The 26,538-nt window shown below is 38.2% G+C and overlaps 1 protein-coding gene across 2 annotated transcripts in view; it reads right to left on the bottom strand.

Moving 5' to 3' along the window:
* iglon5 (IgLON family member 5) overlaps window positions 1-26,538 on the bottom strand; it is a 342,705-nt gene that overhangs the window by 67,454 nt on the left and 248,713 nt on the right. For both annotated transcript variants that reach the window (XM_067447821.1, XM_067447820.1), the window contains exons 3-4: window positions 22,670-22,902; window positions 6,373-6,492 (exon numbers count right to left, since the gene is read on the bottom strand). In XM_067447821.1, the coding sequence (XP_067303922.1) occupies window positions 6,373-6,492; window positions 22,670-22,902 (353 nt within the window). The remainder of the gene's footprint in view (window positions 1-6,372; window positions 6,493-22,669; window positions 22,903-26,538) is intronic.

The raw sequence follows: 26,538 nt of genomic DNA, 5'->3' as shown, positions 1-26,538 counted from the left end.
TTTATAGGTTTTCCCCTCTCTAATCAACTTTTTAATCAAAGTACGCTGTTCTTCTGAACAATGTCTTGAACGACCCATTTTCCTCAGCTTCAACAGGTTCAACAAGTGTTGGCTTCATCCTTAAATAGGGGCCACCTGATTCACACCTGTTTCTTCACAAAATTGATGACCTCAGTGATTGAATGCCACACTGCTATTTTTTTTGAACACACCCCTTTCAACTAATTCAACTAATTGCCCAATTGCACAGCCTTAAGAGCGTGCATATCATGAATGCTGGGTCTCATTTGTTTTCTGAGAATCTACTGAACCTACTGGTAACTTGTTTGCCACGTAGCAATAAAAAATATACTAAAAACCTTGATTATTCTGGTTAGTCACATTGTACTGCTATTATTTTGAACAAGACTGTACAAACAAGCTCTCCGTTTAGGATTCGAACAAATATAATCCAAGCCCCTTTGATGACGTGCATGATTACGTTACTGTTGATCATCTGTCCATCATCGTCTAAAGCCCGCCCTGATGATTTCATTGGTCCGAACAGTTTCTGTTCAGGCATAATCACTCCTCTATGGATCGAGTCCAGACCGAACTGCGCAAGCTCAAATGTTGTGGGCGGGGCTAAGTTCGGCTGGCATCCAGGCTAACGGGAGAGGGTTTGTGAAGGAAAGCGACACAATTTATGCTGGTAGGTCACGTGACAATGACAACATGGTACGTCCAGATTACATTCATACCACACACATTCATACTATAATATACAGAACATGCTTTTTTTAGCAGTCGTGAAGTAATTATTTAAAATAAGTACCATTTTAGACGCAGCCTAAGAGTGCGTGTTAATCACTATGTCGGCCTTCTCAATTTCAGGAGTGATTCTATCATTTAGCTCGCATCTAAACACGGCTTTTACTCACAAAACACTGAGATGTACAGCTAGTTAACATGTACTGGACAGAATGTGTGTGGGTGGTCAGGCTAATAAATGAAACTGACCTGTCGAAGGCGTGAGTAATGGCGGTTTCAATCAGTTTGGACGTGCATGTGCGACGCATGCTCCCGTTTAGTCACTCATCGCCCCGGTGTGTGTACGCAGTGGGCGTGTCATCTGTCAGCGACGGACAGGTATGTGATTGTGATGTCATCGCACCCTGTCTGCTTCCCTGCAGTGTGATGTACAGGTCCAGATGGCTTTCTGTTTCTCTGGCCTAATCTACACGCCCAATTTCTCGGCCTGCTGCTGGCAACCAATAGCTCCACTGCAGTGACTCGCACTGAATAACAATGCGCCTCTTTCTGTCGAGCTTTACGCCCCTCTCTTTATTTCTGCCGTGCCGGTGGGTTATGAGGTGTGGAGGAAGTGCTGAGTGGGGAAAAGCGCAGACCGAGAGATCTGCAGACAAAGACCACAGGAGCTGAGACTACAATTTTATGCAGAGTAGGAGTAATTTTATATCATGATAACGGTATATACCACAATCTGGTTATTTTAGCTGATGCAATGAAAATTAATTATTTGAAAAATTTATATATGCAATAATATATAATTAAATTTACATGATGCATTTAAAAAATTCATTCCCATTTATTTATATATATATATATATATATATATATATATATATATATATATATATTTATATTATATATATATATATATATATATATATATATATATATATATATATATATATATATATATATATATATATATAAATAAAATCGAACTAAATGGACACACAATAGATTGGATAATTCTTAAAGGGATAGTGCACCTAAAAATGAAAATTCTGTCATCTATTACTCACCCTCATGTTGTTCCAAACCTGTATGAGTTTTGTTTTTCTGCTGAACACAAAAGAAGATATTTTGAAGAATGATTGCAACCAAGCAGATAGAGCAACCATTGACTACCATAGTATGTTTTCCATACTATGGTAGTCAATGGTTGCTCCATCTAAATATGATGAGTGAAAACTGGGTTTGATGGAAATAGTAAGTTTGACCATAAGGTTTGAGTATGTGTAAATCTGTGGAGGGTATGATGAGTGAAAATGGGTTTAACAAGAAGGTTCCTGAGTAAAAATCAGGGAAAAGTGATTAAAATGGATGTTATAAACGTGTTTGAGAAAGAAATGAATGAGAGGTGTTCTAATAAAGATGGTACATGTATGTAGGCTGTAAACTGAAGAATGTTTTATTTCTATATCAGACCACTATTGTGAATCTGACCATTTTATTTTATTATTATCTTTAAAACTGTTTTAACTATGCTTGTTTCTATTATAATTTATTTTATTTCTATGTAAAGCACTTTGAATTGCCATTGGGTATGAAATGTGCTATACAAATAAACTTGCCTTGCCTATCTGCTTGGTTACAAACATTCTTCAAAATATGTTTTGTGTTCAGCAGAACAAAGGGGGAACATCATGAGGATGAGTAAATGATGACAGAATTTTCATTTTTGGGTGAACTATCCCTTTAAGACTTGAAAAACAAAGCAGATATTATAACTAATATTATAAAGCAATTTGACGCATTCATACTGTCATGACTAGGTCACTTTGACCTGGTTTATGCATAATATTACATTTACATTTACATTTAATCATTTAGCAGACGCTTTTATCCAAAGCGACTTACAAAAAAGGGGAGAGCAATAGAAGCAACGAAACAAACAAGGCCAACAACCTGTAAGAGCTGTAAGAAGTCTCAATTAATTAGCACAATACACAATTTTTTTAATTTATTTTTTTAATATAGCCATCTACAACAAAAACTCACGTACGCAAAATACAGAACACTGGATTTTGATAGCTATGATAACAACCCATTAGGACTAAGGCTGTTGCCCCAGCTGTTGTCGTTAATGCAGATTCAGTGGCCCAATGGGTTGGTTTTGTATGGCATTCTAGCTAAACGCGCAGCAATAGCCATCTACAACAAAAACTCACGTACGCAAAATACAGAACACTGGATTCTGATAGTTATGATAACTATGTAACATACCCGCCTGAAGGCACAAATCCGGATGAGAGACGTAGATATGATCCAGGAGTGTGCGCTTTTTGGTCGTTGCTGTGGTGATCAGTATTATTAACACCCATCTCGAGTGATCTGATCACTGTTAAAGGGTCATGAAACCCCCCTGCTGCAGCGGTGTTTTTTCACACCTTCGATTTGAAAAGGCTTCTTAAAAGGGGAGTGGTGGACTGTGAAAAGATGGGATGGTATTGTGTGGAAAGAGGGAATGGTTTGCATAAATAGGGGAGTGTCATTAGGTGCATTAAGATTAGCGATACCAACAGCAGCAGTTACAACGGTTCTGAGACATGTTCTTGGTTCACTGTTTACAACAGAGAGATTAGATGAGGGATGAGTACAGCGAATGAGAGCGCTCTGAGACATTAAGTGGCGTGCAACAGAGATCGCAAATCATTCAGCTCTTCAAACCAGCATAATTCAGTGTTGAAATGAAAATAAATGTTATTTTGCATGACAAAATATTTTGCAAACACGATAAAACTATTTGTCCAAATATGCACGCTGTTTGGCAAGATGAACAACGCGCCGACGTGATAAGAGAATGTGAACCACCCACGAACATGCAATGTGATAGAGATGGTTAATTCTAGATCGGGGTAAAAGCGAAGGGGTTTGAGGTTTCATAGTCTCGACCGCGCATCTGAAGCACAGAGCGACGTGCGTTTAGTGCATGCCTGTGACCACAAATAAAACGGAACTTGATTCTTGTTGATATGTCATTAAAAATATTGTTCATTGGCCTACAGATCGGTTATTTTGCACTCCTGACATAAATTAGATAGTCAACGCTTGCAGGTTCGGCGTGCGATTCCTCAAGTTAATTTTACTTTACCGAGTTCTTGTAGCAAAGGCTTCCACAGACGGCGACGGTTACAGCTCACTCGGCACCCTTTACGTTATTTCGTATCAGCACAACGCCCTCACTTTCCTCCTTGACTTTTCCGCACGCTGCTTCCAAAACTTCCCCACCATGTCTCTACAATAATGATGGAAGACGAGCCTGACAGAAGTGACTGTCTCATGCATATTAACTAAATTATCTTGAATGCATACTACAGCGCAGGGATTGGACTGAATGAGCTTTATGTCATGAATATATATCGAGAATCGCTCGGAGCGGTCGACAGCAGCAGCATACTTGGGCCGAAAGCACATGCTGACGTCAGCATTTGTGACATTGCTCCGACTAAGCTTTTCAAACCAGAAGACAGAAAGCGCTCTTAAAAATGCCAAAATAACTTTTTCAAATATGAATACAATTAATGGGGAATAACCGTAAGTGTTTTCAATGATGTGCAGCCGATACATGTCTGTTTACATCTCAAAAAAAGTGTTTTGGGATTTCATGACCCTTTAAAGCTAGGCTAGGCAATTTTGGAGAGGCTAGCTTTAGGCTAAAAAGAGTTTTAAACTTTGTTCAATCAAATTTTTTTGTGGAAAAGGCAGTAAATATACAGTACATGCACAAAATGACAAAAGCATGTCAAAACAGTGATGTATGTGGGTAAATATAGTGATATATGAAAAATATTTGTTTAATTATATTCGACTATGTCTATTAAAGCTTCGACACATACGATCATAGTGAACATTCAGATCTGGGTTAACCAGATTGATTTGATCAATTGAGGCTGTCGTTGAGCCAGAGAGCTTTTGTCATGAGACAGCTTCACAGTCTTTTCAGCTATATAGTTTATAGTGTGGATATAAACACTGATGTCTACGGTAGCAATCAAAACAGAGTCCATCAGCTTTAGACAGTAACTTGACACTTTAAATAAAGATGGTGTCAATTACGTTGTTATGCCAGTAGGAGTGAATGATAAAAATGTATGTCATTGAATCATTCATTCAAGATTTGTTCAAAAACACTAAAAACATCCTTTAATAAAACAAGTGAAAGGCTTTTTCTAGATGCATCGGAGCTGTGCAGACCGATTGGCGTATGACATCTAAGTACCACGAGAGCGATTCAAAAGCATAAGGAGTTGTTTGTGCAACGCTGATGCATCTCGAACAAGCTTAAAGTCTCTATGAGCGAGTCACTGAATCATTCATTCAAGAAATCTGTTCAAAAAACTCATCCAGAATCAAACATGTGAAGTCTTTATGAGTGAGTCATGGAATCATTTAAGAGATTTGTTCAAAAACACTGAATCATCCTGTAATGAAACAAGTGAATTCTTTCTGAGTGAGTCATTGAATCATTCATTCAAATAATTAAAAAAATAAAATAATTCATTCATATTAGCTAAACAAAACAAAAGTGTGATTCTCCAGAACAGTGCAGCTCTAATAGGATTTTTTTCAGCATAAATTAAGGGATACAATCATAATGTATTCATTTAAGTTTAAAAAAATCATAATTTTTTACATTACGGAATTCAGTTTTTTAATGAGAATTTACAAGGGGGAAAAAAACTAAATTGTGATGAAAATTACCTGTTGTAGAAACAAAAGAAATTGCATAAAGCACGATGCTAATAACAATGGGTTCGATTCCTAAAGATAAAATCTGTATCCCAAATGCACTGTAATTTTTGTCTGGCAAATGCATAAATGTAACTAAATTCTTTTGATTTTAGAGTAAAATATGAAATGTTCTCAACAGCTTTCACTCACAGAGTCATTAAATCAAAGACCCTCCCCTTTATGAATCATAACTGGACGGATTTGAGACGCCTGCAAATACTATCTGCGATCGGCTGGACTGACCATTCGTGAGCGGCTCACTTCAGTGTACATTACACACACACACACACACTAGAGGTTTAGTGTCTGAGCTCAGCTGGTCTATTCATGTGAAGCTGCTCCGTTTCCAGGCGGAGCGACTCTCGAGTTGATTTCAAAGGACTAAGGATCAATTGAAAAATAAATGACAGTAAATGATGATCCCTACCGTGTCCTGTAATCATATCGTGAAAAGATTAAACAAAAATGCATGTCCTGTTATGCGTTTCATCACAACCACTCGAAATGAATGCAGCTAATATCAATGGTAATGAAAGTTATAAATAGCACGTTAATGATAACCATAATTACTAATATTGTGGCAGAGCAATAATGGTGACAAAGAGGATGATGGCACATGTTGACAATTATCACCCCGCTGAGGCTGTAATTATCTATAATGAAATCTGAGCTGTAAATCACTAAGACTACATTCATAAATGCACAGTCCTAGTATTTCTGCAGTATATTGTGTATCGTATGCACAATTTATGCATGAAATACCCTTACAACAAAGTCAAAACGTGTAGTAGAAACCTGCCCTTCATTTACAGAATGACAAATGAGCAAAATGGTCACGGTAATACTCACATCTGAAGTCCTTCCAGGTCACAGTAGGCTCTGGTCTGCCCACCGCCAGGCAAAAGAGGTTCACGTCATCGCCTTCATTCACCGATTTATCCTGCGAGATGTTCACTATCCGGGCCGGCACTGCAAAACACAAGTTTTTAATTATGATTAATCAAATCGGAGTGAATATGCCATGGCTTAACTGATGTCAAAAATCAACCTTAGTTTTAAAAAAAGCAAGCTGAATAAATTTGCTCGAGACGGGCTGTTTGTTTCAGGGTTTATAAATGATTCCAATCAGCTGTTTTGGACTAAATTCCCAAAGCAGAGGGCAATGCATAATGCCGGACGGATAATGAGCCGGTCCTTGAATTTAAATGGCCCATGATCAGAGCTTTAATGAAGATGGCCAAAGATTTGGCCTGCGAGGCATTCTCAAGCAGTCCATTTCTCAGTTTTCTAACAGGGCGAAATACTTCTGACGATAAACTTAAGATTGGACCCCTTCCTGTTGGAGGAGTGACTGGGGGGTGTAATTATTTTCACTCATATCGCACTAAGACTAAAATTGAGGGCACAATGGTATCGAGCAAATACGGTCATCTGTCTGCAAAGCTCCGTGTGGCAGATAAAAAAGCCTGTGTTTGGAGAGATGGTTCTGGCCTGCCGATCAGCCAACACTGTGCTCGAGATGCATTTTAAACACGCTCCCCCTGCATCCACGTAGCCTTCTATAGAAGTCTTCACTTTAGGGCCGTGCGTCATTTACACACATTACACACATGATCCAGCACTTCAGTCTCTGAATGGCTCGGTTCATTTACAGTGAGCTAGAGCGGCACCGCCGGTACGATTAATCGGTAAAAGGTTGCGATCTTGATTCAAACACCCATGCAATCTCATTCCTTAAACTGTCTATTAAACCTTTGAGAGAATCACACCGGAGCATTGAGATCTGCGTTTGCGCTGATGCTGAGCCAGAGAGAGCAGTTGTCATGTATAGGTATCTTTTCAACACCACAGTATTGTTATTTCTGTGTTGCAAATATTCATATTATCACAGAAGAACTGGGATAAAAGCATATAGTTGGGATATAAACACTGACGTCTACGGAAGTGATCAAAATCACCCTTTGAAAGTAACATGGCGTTTCAAATAACGATTGTCACCAGGAGGTGGCGACAAGTGACTGTTACCAAATCGTTTCAAAAACGCTGATTCAACCTTTAAAGGGATCCCATGGTGTTGAGACTTGTATGGCTTAATATAACATAAATGATGTCTCTTACTGAATTATGTGGTAGAAAACCCATGAAAGATCTACGTTATTTAAAAAATCGATTTTATATTTGGACCATGGGCGGCGCCATTTTGTTTGCGTTCTAGGTTGATGACGTAGAATGGTTGAACTCCTCAATCAGCTGGCGTTACCCGTAGCTATTTTTACCACAACGCAACTCGAAAATTGTTTCAGAGTTAAACAAAACCAATTAATTGCTTTGTAATTGTACTTAAAACACACTCAAACATACATGTGCACACAAACTCACCTACACAAGTCACAAACAGATCGGCGGGCGCGCACACACACCTGACAGACTGCTCTGTCTCAATCGCATGCATCATCACCAAAACATCCTCCCTCTCTTCCTCACGTTACCCTATCCCATCGTCCTACCTAGATATTTCCCTCTGCTGGTTACATTAGGCATTACAGTTAATCTACTGCATATCAACAGTCTATCTATGATATCAACACAGGGAATAGATTGAGGGTTATGTATGCGCGCACGCAGTGCGTGTGTGTGTGTGTGTTCGCGCCGATCTGTGTGCACATGTATGTTTGAGTGCGTGAAGTCGGACAGCTGTTTGTAAATCGGCTGTACACTCGTTATTGCGGTGCAACGTGAGACTGAATGACTGCACTCGAACATGTCCACTATGGTGTCGGACAACACTACAAATGGCCGTCCCTTCAAATAATGCCCTATTTAAGGGTAAAGGGGGTCGATTTCAGATTCAGCCCCTGTCGTGGAGACTGAGCAGCCCAACATCTCGATTGAGACACAGAGCAGTCTGTCAGGTGTGTGTGCGCGCCCGCCGATCTGTTTGTGACTTGTGTAGGTGAGTTTTTGTGCACATGTATGTTTGAGTGTGTTTTAAGTACAATTAAAAAGCAATTCATTGGTTTTGTTTAACTTTGAAACAATTTTCGAGTTGCGTTGTGGTAAAAATAGCTACGGGTAACGCCAGCTGATTGAGGAGTTCAACCATTCTACGTCATCAACCTAGAACGCAAACAAAATGGCGCCGCCCATGGTCCAAATATAAAATCGATTTTTAAAATAACGTAGATCTTTCATGGGTTTTCTACTACATAATTCAGTAAGAGACATCATTTATGTTATATTAAGCCATACAAGTCTCAACACCAGGGGATCCCTTTAATGAAACTAAATCTTTTTTTAATGAGTCATTGAACATTGAACATAAGTTAACTAGTCTAAGAGAAATAGTTTTTAATGGAATGGCGGCCAGCAGTGCAAGTAAAATAATAGATGACCCAGCCACATTTAAGTCCAAAGTCTGGAAAACCTGCACTTAATCTTTTCACAGCATTTTGTTTTCATAGTTTGATAGATACTGTGATGTATCTGTGGCGAGGTGAACGAGCGAGAGACATGGGAGGAGCGAGTGAGACCGGGGACGTGATTGCAAACGAGCGTCACCTGCGAGCCACACCGGTCTCGAGTCCTCTCATTAGGGAGCTCGGAGGCATTTAAGGACGAGCGACACCGGTCAAGGACGAGAGAGGACCAGGCCTGGACTTTATGTTGAGTTTTGTTTATGTTTTGTTATGTGTGTGTGGGCAGTCGTCCGTGAGGGGCTGCCCACGGTTTACTTTCGTTTTGTTTAGTTAATAAAAGTTGTTGAATGTTTGCCGGTTCCTGCCTCCTTCCTTCCAATCTACGAACGTTATTACAGTATCATTATAGGATTATCTAACAGTATATTGATTATTGCAGAATTGCTGTCTCATGATATCATCGGAATCGTGAGCCATGTATCGTGTTTTGTATAATATCATGAGGTACCCTATGATTCCCACCCCTCGTAAGGAAACAAGTGAAGTATTTATGAGTGAGTCATTAAATCTTTCCTTCAAGAGATTTGTTAAAAAACACTGATTCACCCTGTAATGAAACGAAGTATTTATCAAGAAGTCATTGAATAATTAATTCAAGAGATTCGTTCAAAAACACTGGTTCATGCAGTAATGAAACATGTGAAGGGTTTTTTTAGTGAGTCTTTGAATCATTCAATCAAGAGATTTGTTAAAAAAGACTGATTCATCCTGTAATGAAACAAAGTATTTATCAAGGAGTCTTTGAATCGTTCAATCAAGAGATTTGTTCAACAACACTGATTCACCCACTAATGAAACAAGTGAAGACTTTATCAAGGAGTCATTGAATCATTCACTCAAGAGATTCGTTCAAAAAACGACGAAGATCTAAATATTAGCATTGTAACTTTAGTTTTATTTTACAGCAACCGAGTATTATTTAGTTTAATGTATTTAAAAACAAATTCATAATTATTATATTATAGTCATATATTAAATTGGTCAAAAACAGTATGAATGTGGCCTGTAGGAAAACTCAAATGGAAGGATAAAATAAAATAAAAACAGAAAAGTACAAATATTTACTTTATGGTTTGAGCTGGTCCGGTCCTTGTAAAAAATTTTTTTTTGATTTTTTTCAAAATTTGTTCATCCCTAAAAGGATTTCACACTCAAAATGTCTTCAAAATAAAGTAATAATAAAAAAATAAAAGGTAATTGCGGCTTTTTATCTCACAATTAGGATTTTTTTTTCTTGTAATTGCGAGTTTATGGTTCACAATACAGACTTTAATAGGTTGTAGTTGCCGTTCTTACTTTTGTTTCAGTGGCAGAAACAAGTTTCCATATTCCATAGATTCACTTCCCAGCAAAACCACCCTAATCATTCTGGAATGATTCATTCTCTCCAAATAGAGCAATAGAGCCATTTAAGTTGAAACTTCCTGTATTTCTTCATACCAAGAAAATCTCAATGTCAGTTTTTTCCAATATCGTGCAGCCCTATTTTGATATTTTCAATCTTGTGCAACAGGAAAATGCACGGTGTGATATACATAATAATTGACAACTTTCAGCCGGCAGGATTGGGTTGGGGTTGAAGGGAGGGATGCTAGCAATCTATCAGCTGAAGGGTTTGTGGCTGATAAATCACGTCAGTCAGGATCGCTGGAACTCTTACTCATGTTGCTGTTGACGTGACAGTCGGCGCGGCCCGCTCCCGCCCCTCACGGCCGGTCAAACTGAAGATTACGGAGCATAACCACCCCTCTGATCCTCATTACATCTGTGTCAAGCCCTCTTGTTGTCTTACTGCCATTAACTCTCTCCACCAGTGATGAGATTTTCCATCAATTATGACAACGACTTGGTTTCACAGACAGGGCTTAGATAAAGTCAGGATTAGGCCTTAGTTCAATTTAAGTAGCTTTTATAAATGTGCCTTAGAGAAAAACTACTAGTGTGCATCTTGAGATAAAACAATGGCACTGACATATTTTAAAGAGCACCTATTACACAAAATCCCCTTTAAAATAGTGTTTGAATATAAATGTGTGTTGGCAGTGTGTGTACACAACCTATAATGATAAATATCTCCATAAATTATAAGTACCGTCTCAGAACAAACTGTTGACAGATTCTGGGCAAAGTGATGTCACGTTACACAGGCCACGCCCACGACTGTTGACGGACACTGCCAGTTCAGCACAGACCCGCCCTGAGTGAGCTGTACACAGTCTGCCATTGTTTCGATGCCGGAGAGGGTTTAGGTTTCTTTATGAACGAGGGGCAATACTAAACACAGGTTTTGCTCAAAAAGTTAAAGCTCAAGGATGGATCAGTACCAACTCGTTGATCCAGCTTATAATGTCCAGAGCGATACTGTTCACGGCAGTAATGAAAGAGAGAAAGTGCACTTTATTTACAGCCCATCAAAGTTGTTTAACGGATATAAAGTTTACCCCCTGAAAAGCAGAGGTGGACAAAGTACACAACTTCATTACTTGAGTTAAAGTAAAAGTACTACTGGCCAAATATTACTCCGTTACAAGTGAAAGTTGTAAAAATAGATTTTTACTCAAGTAAAAGTACAGAAGTATTTGTTTTCAAAAGTACTTAAGTATCAAAGTAAATTTCCTTTTTTATGCCAATTCATTATTTTATTATTGTTGTATAAATGCACATTATGCCATCATGGTTTAAGCCAGTCAGTGATGCTCCGTCTGACATACTAACATACGACTAACTTAAACTAATTTAAATACTTGTATAAAAGTTACAAAGCTCTTTACAAAGCTGCTGTCACTTTAAGGCCGAAAGCACGGATCCAATACACTGATACACATCTGATATTCTCCAAACTTTACCATTCTCTTTCTCCAAGACGTTTATATTTTTAATATTTTATAAGACATGCACCAAGTGTATGCCAACTAAACTAATCTTGATTTATTTTTAAACTGAAACATACTTTCAAAGTATGGCTATGGGTGCACACACTGTGCCTAAGAACCGTCTTCTTCCATTTTGCTATGAACTGATCAGTGTTCAAAAAAAGTTAGGAAAATGTATATGACTCTATAAGAGTGATTCCTGACAGACTGTCTGAATCAACAACAACAAAAAACTTTTTAAAGAAGGAAAAAATCATCCACCGACTTTCAGAGCTGCTGCAGAAACGACTTTTGACCTAGATAGAAATGTAGTGGAGTAAAAAGTATGATATTTGTCTTTCAAATGTAGTGAAGTAAAAGTATCCTGAAAAAAATTATACTCCAGTAAAGTACAGATACTCAAAAAGTGTACTTAAGTACAGTACTCAAGTAAATGTACTTAGTTACTGTCCAGCTCTGCTGAAAAGGCATAAGGTCTGTATATATTTGTTCACTGTTAGTTGTAAGGAATGTTTTGAGTAATTCGCTGTATATGCTGATGAAAATGCAAGGAAGAGAGAGTTTATGGATAAGACTAAAGATGCGCACTTCTTGTACTGCGTTTTATTCAGCTCTTACTGTGATTTTCTGGAGTGAAAACCGACACTTCATCTTTTATGTGAAGTACAATACACTGTAAAAAAAAAAAAAAAAAAAAAAAGTCTCCAACTGAAAATTTTCTAGCGACTGATTACATTTAACTGTTTTTAGTTGGCCAAATTGTATGTCTGTGAAATGATGCAATTTAATTTTATTTTATTTTATTTTTAATTGGAGACCTGATTTTTTTTTTTTTTACAGTGTAGACTTCATAAAACTAATCAGTAAAAATTCGGCAATCATTCAGACAGGGTCCGCTACAACATGCTTATACTAATAGCGGATAAAAGCAAGATGACAAATAAGTTATAACCGTAATTAAACGTAACTATATCTGTTCCGTCTTAATACAGCGTTTATTCTCTGGCTCTGTAGGCATTATTGTCCGAGTCCGGTTCAAACTGAACACTGCTAGTACAGTTTCTGTCCTGACATTTTAATTACCTGAGATGAGATTTTCCTGACTCCGAAGTGTGAGCTCTTGAAGCTCCGCCCTCTTCTAGAAAGGGGGCTGGAGCAGCAGCTCATTTGCATTTAAAGGGACACAAACAAAAATGGCGAGTTTTTGCTTGCCCCCCAAAAGTGGTAATTTTAAAACTACACTGTGTAACTTTTTTTGTTTATTCTTAGCTAAAATCACTTAGTTCTTTCAAAAATATATTTGCTCATTAATGTATATTTACTTCTTTCACATAATAAAGTATTCTTGTAAGTTTATAATATGCCATTGAAAACACATACGGGTGAGGGGTTCGAATCCCGGTCGCCATGTTGCCCCTCCATCTTGAAAGTACAGTAGCCAAAGAGGGACATACCCGTAAATTCAAGCTTCGCCTTTCGCGTTTTAACACTCGATGGCACCGTGTCGAATGTGAAGAGGGGGATTGCCATGTTAATCTTGGACTAAATCGGCCACCGTAGGAGTTAAAACGAAATCGGAATTGAGAGGAACAGAAACTATTATTCACTGGATGGTCATATACCTTTACACTGCTAGATGGGGGAAAATATCACACAGTGGAGCTTTAAGATGCTGTAAAAAATGATCTGTGGGGTATTGAGCTAAAACTTCACATACACACTCTGGAGACTTTTATATCTTGTAAAAAAAAACTGCATAATAGGTGCCCTTTAAGTTACTTTCAGTTAAAACAGCTCAAACATGCGTTTTAGTCTGGGACTAGGTTAAGCCTTGCCAGTGAACCTGGCTGAACGCTTCTTAGCCATTGATGAGGTTTTCATTTCCATGTTTTCACTGTTATACGGTAGGGGGCGCTATTACACATCTTCTGAATGAATTTATAATCTCCAGGTCGGAAAAAAAGATCATCTTCCTAATCATACTTTAGATATAATATTGACACATGGAATCAATGTTGATGCTGTTTTTTACAGTAGAAATGAATAAATCAAAAACGTACTTTAGATGGACAATAACTTTATTCTAGAGCTGCTGTACAGCTAAAGCTCTTCTATTCATTTCCTGTTATCACTGTAAAGCTGCTTTGAAGCAATCTGTATTGATAAAAGCACTATAGAAATAAAGGTGTCTTGACTTGACTTATAATAACGATCACCAAACATTCATCAGCATATAAATTAGGGATGGGACGATACACTTAAACTCACGATACAATGCACCTCGATATGCCAGGGTTACGATACGATACGTCACGATACGATATCAAATTTTATTTTTATATTTTTCAAATCTGTGATTTTTTCACCACCAAAGTAATGTACTTAAACGAAAGGTAGGATTTTTCTCTTTTTTTGCATTTTGGTTCTATGTTGTTTAAAAAAAAGGAAGAATTTTTAGAAGTCCGCGACCACATCTTTAACAGGGGTGCCAATAATTGTGGAGGGCACTGTAGGGATGTCAATCAATTAAAATATTGAATCGCGATTAACTGCATGATTGTCATGAGTTAACTCGATTTTAAATCGCACCTTTTTAGCAATTGTAAATGTATCTTAAATTAAGTTTAAATTAAGTTTTTAATACTCTAATCAACATAGGTATGGACAAATATGCATGCTTTATGCAAATGTACATTTATTATTAGTGAAACCATACTTATTCAATAATAATCAATACAGTATGAAGACTAGACATATCAAAGGTCATAGATATGTTTATCTAAGAAATTGTTCTCTTAAGCCTAAACTTACAAATAATGAGTAAGTAACTGTTAGTGATTTCTCTCATTTTAAGAATATAAAGGGAGTTTTTACACTGGCAGTTTAATTCAGAACAGGGCAAAGTTCGAATGAAAAATTGTTAATGTGTACCAGTGAGCGAACCAGAACCAGACCATACCTGGAGGAGGTCCATATTACACGAGTAGGAATATAGTGCGGCCCCTTTAAGAGATCCGCATTTCCTGTTGAACTGCCGGTATTTTGCGCGTGCGCGCTGAACTGGACCACGATTCACGTGGACAGTGTGAAGAACACGGACGACTCCGGAGCGCGCTTGTTCAGCAAAGTAACCTGTGCATTCGTTTTAGCCGATTGTAATGTATTTAGTTCAATAAAACAGGTGTACTGTAAGCGGTGATGGTGTTAATGATTTACCTCAGACATGAGCGAGAGTGAGCTGCAGTGCATCGCGCTCAGACTGCAGAGAATGTGCTCAGTGAAAAAACGCCCTTTTCTTTCTGGAGTCTAATAAAAGTTAAACAGAAAATATGGTAGTTTATGTAGGCAATAACTGCATTTTTGGTTTAGAATATTAATGCTAATGTCAACCCTTTTCTTTCCCTATTAATGTTTGCTGCTGCACCCCAACCTCATTCTACGCAAATCAAGCAGCAGTGCCATCTATCTTTATTTCGCGATAAATTTTTTTCGACCTCGATGCGTTTCGTCACGTTTTGTATCGCGATATTTTGTCAAACGATATTTCGTCCCATCCCTAATATAAATCAAAACTGCTATGTTTTGATCATCTTCAAAATCCAATCCGGATGAAGTCTTTGACAAAAATGCGATATTCTCAGGTTTTGTTCAAAATGTTGTTTTTGAACTTATTCACATTCAAGTGTTGATAAAAGCAAAGAATGAATGAAGATATAATAATTCTCTGTTCTTATTTTTGATACATATTTTTTACATATTCATACAACAAAATATCATGGACGCCTGCATGGCAAAATATTCTGTTGCTGGCTGACAATTTAAAAAATAAAACACTGGGGTATTTTAATTTTAAATATAAGGAATGAGTTCACGGATTTGCTCATATGAATATTGTGCAATTGCTTTGTTTTTGTCCCACAGAAGAAAATAAAATAAAATGACAGAATTTGAGATTTAAGAGAAGCACTTGAATCAGAAATGAGCTTTTTGATGTTAAAATTTATGTTAAACTCATTAAGTTTAATGTGGACGAAAGTAAACCATTTGTAGCCTTGATGGCACACCGGCATATTGATCAATAAAATAAATAAGCCTTTTCAAGGAAGTAAGAGCCACTGGATGTGTCAAAGATACCCTAGAAGCAATATATAAAGGCAAATGAGCTAGGTATTTATGAGAAGGGTTTGTTTCAAAGCACATCTCAATTTGTATTGTTTTTCCTTTGGATGGACAGAAGTCTATGGAAGCCCATATCTCCCTATAAAACATTTATAAAGGTAATTGTGACTTTTTAACTCACAATTTAGATTGTTTTTCCCTCACGGCTGTGAATTTACACTTACCGGTCAAAAGTTTGTTGTCAGAAAGGTTTTTTTTTGTTTGTTCTTTTTTTAAAGAAATTAAGACTTTTATTCAGTGGGAATGCATTATATCCCAGTACATGTATGTATATACATGTGTATAATTATATATATATATATATATATATATATATATATATATATATATATATATATATATATATATATATATATATATATATAAATATATATATATATAAATAAATAATCGTGGTCGGTACTTTTGACAGCACTATAGTGACGATTTTGTTCTCTTGGACTCACTGGATGGAAACGGTGCTTTTTCGCAAATGTTTTATGCTAAATTGCAATTTTGCACATAAGTTACATCTGCAACTTTGCATGGAAACATATCTAATGGCATCATATCAATGTTTCCCTCGGTTTCCGCTTTTATCGCCGTAGAAACCATGGCAACAGATGTGGACAACTGTGCAACGTCAAACGGCGCTGTTGTAGTTTCGTTCAAACATTATGGGCCATGCCCAGCATTTGGAGCAAAATGAGAAATCAAAATGGCGTTTTCGAGATGGCAAGAGCTTCACAACAAACTTCAACTTGACTTTGTATTGTGCATTCTACTTTGTTTTCTTGTGAAAGTTACGCAGTGCTTATTGGTTTATGATAGGTCAACTATCTTAAAGGGGGGGTGAAATGCTGTTTCATGCATACTGATCTTTTTACACTGTTAAAGACTTGGAATCCCATACTAAACATAGACAAAGTTTCAAAAGTTAAGGTGGACGTTTGATGGGAGTATTTCTTTGTCAAAAATACTACTTCCGGTTAGTCATGAGTTTCGGCAAGTTTTTTGAGATCATGCGTCCCCTTTGACGTTAATGGGGGCGGAATTTCCTTGTATGGGCCTTACGGACAATTCTACCGGAAGCGCGTGAGAGAGAGAGAGGGAGAGAGAGAGCAACAGCCTACGCCCATCAAAGCGCTGGTTTGTAGGATGCTGGACAGGTGACAATTACACATAGCACATAACAATGTCACCAAAAAAGTGCGTTTTTGGTTGCCAGACCAAGACAGTCCTGCACAGGTTCCCCAAAACCCCGCGTTAAGGCAACAGTGGATGTAATTTGCTTTTCCGGATCAGCAACTGAGTTGCGCGAATGTTTATATCTGTTCGCTGCATTTCGGTGCCGACTGTTTCATAAACAAGGCCCAGCTCGACGCCGGATTTTCCCAAACGCCTAATGCTGAATGATGGAGCAGTCCCAACGATAGAAGGGTGAGTGAGACTGCTTCAAATGTCTGTGTTTTTTTTAGTCCGCTTACTGTCTACACAAACCACGCGTAAACACACAAACACACGTGCACAACTGCACTTCCCACATGTACACCTTCAAAGACAAAAATACGACGATATAATTCAAGTATAAATATGTAAATAACACAAGCCGCTAAGCATATTATATAGTTAGTGTATAACTTGTACCACATAGAGACGTCCTGCTCTAGTCGTTTTTGCTGCTGCTCCTGTTCAACTGCAGCCTCTGGGTCTGATTCCGGATCATAGATGTATGGCTGTATCTGATTAAAAGCCATATTTTTATTTTGAATAAAGTTTTTTTCCCGCTGTTAGGGATGACGCACTCGACTCAACACACAGCGCGCTGCTGCACACGTCATTATTTAGCTCCGCTCACACGACACGCCCCCACCCGCTAGGCTTTTTTCGGAAAGACTCGGAACAGCGCATCTTTCTTATATAATTATTAAAAAAATAAAGACTTTTCGGAGATATGCAGGATGCAATGCTACTCTATAGGTACTCAAGATTGACATGACACTGACTGAAACTGAGTGTTTCACCCCCCCTTTAAAGGTGCACTATGTAGTATTTTTGCAGTAAAATATCCAAAAACCACTAGGCCGGTGTTATATATTTTGTTCAGTTGAGTACTTACAATATCCCAAATGTTTCCAACTATTTGTAAATTGTGAGAAAATTGCTATTTTAACTAAGGACCGGGACGTGTCAGCATAGCGTTTGAGCGAGTCGCCTGTCCATCGCGTCATATCTGCGTTACCCTCGGGTTTATTCTGCAGAAGCTTATTCTCCTCTTAGCAGTGTGAACAAGTCACAGCAGCGCCGAGCGAACGCACAGAGTAACGTCAGAACATCATTTTAAACACACTTAAATGTATCTGATATGATAAAAAGGTCGACTGTGTCCCGTCCCGTCAAAATAAATTCCAGGTACTTGTTAAACTTAATTGTTTAACAATCGCTCCAGCGGCCGTGCTCAGGTCCACAACACTCGCTCCTGCTCTGCTTTACACTACAGTAACGCCCGTTTCACACATACTCCATCTGCAGTGTGTGTGCGGTGCGTGTTGCGTTGCGTATGCATTGCAGGAACCCCACGCCCTGTTGTGCTTTCACATATGCTGCGTTTGCAGTCCGCAACTGATCCGCTGTTGCATATCACAAACACAGCATTTATTCATTATTTTTTATTTAAAATCCAAAAGTTTTTACTGAACATGCCTCGTCAGAATTCAAATTCTCTTTGTTTACTCTTTAATAGAAGTCAGGTTACGTAGCCTAGGCCTACTACATTTAAACAACATTTTATTAAATTAATTAATTCATATTTATATACTTTAGATTTAGCTCACACAAGTGGCAAAACATTTAAAGATAGGTTATAGCCTAAATCACAAACATTTTAAATTAGAAACTTACAATAGGCTATTCAAAAACAGCCGACTCTCGTCTTTTCATGAACATGATTTCTGCCTGTGTCCTATTTTCCACCGGCTGTGAGGAGAAGACCACATGCCCCAAGATACTGCGCTCACACCTGGCGTCATCAAACTACGCCTTTGTTTAGAATAGGCGCCCTCCAGAGGACGGAAAGTTGCATAGTGCACCTTTTAGTCTGCGGGACAGTACAAAATTGGGCTATGCCTCAAATGGCTCATATGCCTCATATTATCCACCTCCCCTGTTTCTATCTTCGATACCTGGTTATCTACGGAGTTTAAACAATATGAACCCATTTTTCTCTCTTATCTTCGGGAAATAGTGGGTCAATGAAGCCGTCGGGCTCCTCTACGCACATTATCCCTCCATTTCATTTGAAACGTTTTTGATGCAGTAGGGCCTAATCTTTTAAACATCATAAATCAATGTCTGGAAACATACACTGTTCCACGGTACCTATAGTTTGGCTTTTGTTAAAGAAACTAAATTTAGACTAAATATTTTGCCAAATTTTAGACCTGTTTCTCATTTGCCTTTTATTTCAAAGATTTTAGAGAAGACAGTGTTGTAACAGCTGCAGAGTTTCCTGGAGGAAAATAAGGTATTTGAGCTTTTTAAATCAGGTTTTAAAAGATTTAATTTGACAGAGACTGCTCTCCTGAAGGTTTTAAATGGCGTGTTAATAGCTGCTGATTCTGGGTATTGTACTGTACTTGTACTGCTAGACAGCGCAGCTTTTGATACAGTGGATCACTCTATCCTTCTTGCACACTTGGAGCTTTGTGTTGGTATCAAAGGAGATGTCCTTGAATGGTTTAAATCGTATCTTTCAAATAGGAAGTTTAGTGTTAATATTGGGGAATATTTGTCAGAGGCGACTGTTCTGTCTTGTGGTGTTCCTCAAGGATCAATTTTAGCCCCCATTCTTTTTGCATTATGTATGCTCCCATTAGGATCTATCTTCAGGAAACATGGGATGTCGTTCTACTGTGAACGACACAAGTTTACTTACCCCTAAAACTAAATATTGATGGGCTGGAATCACTTAGGGCCTGCCTAATTGATGTTAGGGCAGTCACTTTTTAGTCGATATTCGAACATAACGTGAAATATCCGTAATCGAACTATAAATAAACAATCTGGTTTTTAAAGTGCCATGCAGAGAATTTTTTCTACAGTCTATAGGTGTGTTTAATCAGTTTAAAAATCCAATCCGAATGAAAATGCTCCATATAAACACCTCAGAATACAATTGGCCAAACCGAATGAAAGTGTAATTGGTTTGAGAGGAATGGGATACACCTTTTCATGAACCGATCAAATGGAAAATTTAACTATGTAAACGACCTGACCTGATTACTTTTAGTGTGCGTCCTTATATGACGTGATACACAGCGCGCACCTGAAGAGCACACACGCACTCTCACCAGGCTATAATGTTGACAAGAGGGGAAAGAAAATTTTTCTCAGGGGTAAACCTTTTATTTCGTAAGAAGTTATGAAGATAATGTTGGAATAATGACACACAGACACAGCCTGGCTCTGGCTCCTGACAGGCGTTTGTCCCAGGCACTTTTTACTTCAACTGCGCCTAACAGAAGATGGTTTTTTTTTTTTTTGATGATGATGAGTATTACACTTTACAACAAATAAATAGCTTTTATAAAATCGTTTAAAGGGTTACTTAAGCGATTAGCATATGGCTTTGTATCAGTAGAAACCCTGGAGTATATTCAAATTATTGTGCTTTCCCCCCTCATATCTCCCTGAGAGGAGAGATTTATGCATTTTATTTCTGGAAAAATTCCTCCTATGATGCAAATTGACGATTTTTGCATCATAGGAGGAATGTTTGCCCAGAGGCTAAAGACTACAGCCAGCAGAGGGAGCCATTTCCACATGTTTTGAATCCGCGCATGGGGGATGGAGATCACACTCAGCTTGCAGGGAGAGCTCAGCTTGCAGCTACAGGATCATTTAAACGGAGCTATGGTGAGCAATGTAAGTCTTTTAACTTCTCAAATTCATTTCTATGAAAGTTAAGCTTGCAAAGGCATGAACTGAAACGCGCCAGACTGAACTCGCGTTGTGAATGTATGCCGTGAGTACAGTCGCGATTACCTCAGCGCTCATCACTCCTGCAGTTAGTGCTCAGTGCTGTGACACTCACGCGGTCACTCACTCATTATATTGAACAGACACGTTCAGTTTTTAATTGTAGTGTCTTCTCTAACTCAGTCACAGAAATGAAGTTGGTGGCGTTGGGAATGGCCTCACAGGGCAGCGAAGCATTCTGGGAATTGTAGTCTTTCATCCCCATGGGACAAAAATACATTTTCTGTCTTTTCTCAGTCTAGAAGACACCAAATTCAAAAATAATTTCACATTTCTACTACATTGATGACCCAGTTTAAATACAGATTCATCTTCCCAGCGCTGAAGTACCCCTTTAAGTCCTGGTGGTCGTTGAGAGTTGCTATGGCATCTGTGAACACATTCCAGCTGCAGGAGAGCCGCACTTGATCCAGATCAAGGTGATTGGTTAGTGTTTCTAGCAAACAATATAAAGAAATGATTTCGGCTAGGCTACGAACGACACAGATGTAAGTTGGAACTTGTGTGATACAGTGCTTAAATACAGTAGCACATCGTTTATGATGTAGGCTACACGCTGCCAGGACAGTGTGTGTGTGAGAGAGCGGGAGGCAGAGTCGCAGAGAGATGCGACAGAGTTGCGAAATTGCAGGCGCAGCTCGCGGCTGTTATTTCAAATAGCGCAGCATATTTTAAACTAATCGGTTAACCGGTTTCAACCCACTAATGAGGCTCGGTGGTCGGTCAAGAAAATGTTTAGTTTTTTCACCATCCCTAGATCGGCCAGGGATCGGAATTGGCCGATTTTCTGCATGTCACACGTGTCGGCAATTTTGAGCCGATCCCTACATGTGGCTGTGAGCATGAGACGCACTTACAGCTGCATGCAAACATGTCGTTGTTATGGAAGTTTTATTACTGTGAGTGAAGAAGACACTAATTATGCCATTTCTAAAACTTGACAAACCTACAAACCTAATTAGACACTTAACTCCATCACCATGTGGAACATGCCCAGTTTGAATAAGGTAAGATAGTAAAGGTAAAACTGCTAAAGCTAGCCAGAGCTCAGAGCCAGCCACAGGTCAGCAGCCTCTCCTATCTTTCCTTGGTATAAGCAGCGAAAAGACCAAAGCATAAATGCATTTATGAAGAAAATTATGGAATTCATGGTGCTGGATGACCAGCCGAACGCATCTAAACATCACTTTATGAGAATTTGCCGTTTCATTTGAGAAAACTATCGTCATTTGAACACAGACACTCCAAGGTCTTCATGGCATCCCGTCAAAATAAAAGTTCACTTAATTTTTTTTATTTTTATTAACAGAATATATTAGGATAGACCAATCACAACAGACTAGGCCATCTGACCAATCAAAAAGTAGGCTCACAGAAAGAGGGATTTAGAGAGACTGATTCATCCATCGAGTGGTTTGAGTATCATTGAAAATTGTGGAGATGTGCAATGTATGAGAAAATTGTCCTTTGATGCATGTAAACCTGTTGTTGAAGACGCCAAACTAAATCAGGAGCCTTTGAAATAGCCTAATCTAACTTGTAAGGTCATTAAAAACCAACTCTTTTGGCCACTACGGTAAAAGTCTCTCTCAGATGACGTACCCTGAACGATGAGGTAGACGTGGGCCGTTCGGGGCTGGTTTCTGGCCTGGAAACTGCACGTGTAGGGTCCCTCGTCTGCCACCATCACTCTCTCAATCTTAATGGAGAAGTCGCTGTTGTTGTTGTTCACCAGGGAGACGCGGGAGTCCAGGGACCATTTATCTGTGCCCGTGAATAAGATGTTGGAGCGGTTCAACCACGCCTTGTGAGTGACCTCCTCGTCTATCTTGCATCTGAGAAAGAGAGGAGATTGAAAAGAACAGGTTTGTGGCAGACAGAACTGACTTGACGTGAATGAAAACAAGGCAAATGACATTTCTTTGTGCACTTGCACTGCACTGTATGTCTCTCCCTCGATGGTTCGTTTTAAATAAAATATGGCGTTTACAGACTGAGCTCCATAGCCAATTACTGGGATGGCATTGAATGAGCGCTAGTATGAAACTCATGAAACTTTCTCTGAATCATTACAACTCGCTCATAAGGTCCGGGTCATTAACTAGATCATTAAGCTGACTAATCAGACCGGTGGTGATTGCTTTAGGACTGCACAGTGCCAGAAAACACAAGCCGTGACCCAAAAGTGGTGCGATGTTTATCTATGCACAAATAATCGATATACACACATTAACCCTCTACTGCATGACGCTGAAGAGGAACACGTGCTTTACAAACACATAAGATGGCAATAAAATGGTTTTGAATAAACCAATAATAAGCTTTTCTTTGGCCATGGCAGTCAGAAATCTTTTTTTTCTGGCGGTGTTCATCATGCGGAGGATGCTCTGGAGATCGGCCCTCAAAAAAGCCTTTTTCCTCCATCCAGAATATGACTCACATTTGTTAGTGAGTAAACCCCATTTTAAAACATTTAGTCATATAACTAAAGTATTTGTCATGAGGAAATATGTGTGTAGGCTTGAAGCAGGATCATGTGGGAGTGGAATGGATATGGATGCAGCCACGATAGAGAATATTGCAGTTATCATGCGTTTTCTCTTTTACTTTTTTAAAAAGAATTAATTATACATTTATCCATGTTCATTATTTTCAGTATTTCTTTACTGAAAGTCCTCCCAGTTCCCAAAAATAACTTTAAAGACTAAAATCAAACATTTTAAAACCACTTTTGTCATAATTGATGCAAGAGTGAGTGGTACTTCTAAATAATTTAATGAAAAACACACTCTCCTAAACTTGTAATTATTTATATTTTTTAATTTTCCATTTATCCATATTAATTATGTTTTAGTATTTACTTTACACAAATAAATACTCCCAATTCCCAACTCTTCAACTTTTATGCATTAAAACCGAATCAAACATAATTTTAACTTTGTTTCATATTTTGGTTAAATATAATTTTAGGTACTTTTAAATAATTTAGTCTAAAAACATTTTTTGGTAAAATATCACACAACAATATCTCCTAAATGATTGTTTGTTGAAGAATATTGCAGTTATCATATGTTTTATCATATCAAACTTCTTTTTTTTAAATATCAATTTATCCATGTTAATTATTTTTCAGTATTTACTTTTTTTTAAAAGTCCTCCCAATTCAAATATAGCATTTCTTAAACTGAATCAAACTTATTTTAAAGGTGCACTATGACTGTGTAACATTTTTTCAGTAAAATATCCAAAAACCACTAGGCCACTGTTTTGTTCAGTTGAGTTCTTATCCCAAGCACGTTCCAGGCTTTTGGATATATATATATATATATTAGGGCCGGGACTTTAACGCGTTAATCAAGATTAATTAATTACGTGACTTTAACGCGTTAATTAATTACGCAAAAAAATTTTTTTTTTTTTTATCACACTTATTTTTGCACCGCGGAACGTTTTTCAATGAATGAGTTTCGACGGACCAATTATACTGGAACACCAACTAGCGCTCCGGAGTCACGACAACAACAAACCATGTGAACATGAACGAAGCTATGGAACGAAGAAGCTGATGAGACCGCTTTGCTTGACCCCGTGGATGGGAAATTTTGTTTTAAAAAACGAAAGAATGGAAACGTCGTCAAGAGCATGGTTGTGAGCAAGCTATACAACAAGGAATTAGCGTATCACCGCAGCACATCGAGCCTTAAATATCACAAATATGCTTTTGCTACACTTAATGGCAAACATTGCGCTGGTCTGCTGGACTGAAATAAATAAACAATATTTTGTTGATTAAGCTTATGTATTCAGTCATTATTCTGTCGTATACTAAAAATACATGTGAAAAATTACTTCTCATTGTTCTCAGGTCAAATATTTATATGCAATTAAAATGCGATTAATTTCGATTAATTAATTACAAAGCCTCTAATTAATTAGATTAATTTTTTTAATCGAGTCCCGGCCCTAATATATATATATGGCTCGATTTCTCACACAAACTGATCGTTTTGTGTCTTAAGATATCAATGTGTTGTCATGAACCACAGGGCTCTTTGTGCATGATGTCTAAGCATGTTTTTGTTTTGTTGCTCTCATAGAATTGTTACCCATTCACATCATTATATGACTGTTAAAAATCTTCATGTGTGTTCTACTGAAGAAACAAACACACCTACATGTTGGATGGGTCAGCAGATAAACATCAAATTTTCCTTTTTGGGTGAACTAACCCTTTAAAGTATCTTTACAGAACGATTAACTATAGGCCTACACTGATTCTTATTAAAGCTACTAAAGCTCTTTAGTCAAGAGCTGTTAAGGTACTAACACAGACAGATGCAATTCTGTCAGGATCACTATCGTCAAAGATGATTGATTGACTATTAGCGTATAGTTTGGATTGGCGCTATGGCTCTGTTCTGGGCAAGAGCTCCCTGCGCATCCATACAGCCTAGCATAGATAAGAGCAATGCATGAAAATTAACTTAAACCATTTGTACCATAATGCATGCAACAGAGGGTTAAATATAATTCTAGATCCCTTTCAAATATTTTGTGAGAGTGTAAAATATCACAGCATTCACAGCAGTCCTCTCCTAATTGAGAACTTACAAAATGCATATCTTAAAGGCAATGTAAGTCGCGTTGGATAAAAGCGTCTGCCAAATGCATCAATCTAAGTGTAAATGTAATTGAATATGTCCGCTGAAGTCAGTAAATGCACGGCCGGCTTCAATGGGGTCTGTAAATACATTGATTTCAGTGCTGCAAAGATCAATGTTCACTGGACAAAAAGCCCTAAACACGTCATTCTGGGTCCTGTCAGGACGCTGGGAATCTATGAGAGCACTCTGAGCAGCATTTGCACCAAATCACCAGATTGTTTATTGGACTTGTTTATTGGAGGCTTGCATTTAAGTATTTCAGTCCTGAGAAGCTTCAGCAAACTGACAGTGATGTAGATGACTGACAGCACTTGAAATTAAAAAACACGGCCGTACACACACACACACAAACACACAGCACAGCACTCAGAGTCTGGAGCAAAGTCTGTCAAAACACATTCAGTGCCGTGCTCATAATCTCATCCTTTGCCTGCTGGCATTTGTAAATAACGGGAAAATGCAATTCCGAGCGTAGTCAATTATTTGCATGAAGTATCGCCAGTGTTTTAGAAGCAGATGTGGGGAAGATGCCATAGCAAATAAATGGATTAAATAACTAAATTTGCCATTAATAAGTGAGCACTCCTGAACAGCACCAGTCGTGCAATGCCATTGGTCCGGTGACATGTAGTAACCACAGTTCACCTCTAGATGCCACTGCCTTGCTCTGCTCTTTAAATGGGAAAATTGTGACACATTTAAGGCTTAAATATCACTCACATTCATGTCAGCTTTAACTTTCAGTGTATCAAACTGTGATATCACATCAATTCCCATTCCCGGTGCAGTTGTGTGGAATAATAATAC

The sequence above is a fragment of the Pseudorasbora parva genome, chromosome 7 (assembly GCF_024679245.1).
Source record: "Pseudorasbora parva isolate DD20220531a chromosome 7, ASM2467924v1, whole genome shotgun sequence".
NCBI lineage: Eukaryota > Metazoa > Chordata > Actinopteri > Cypriniformes > Gobionidae > Pseudorasbora > Pseudorasbora parva.
This window is presented reverse-complemented; position numbering and strand designations above follow the sequence as displayed.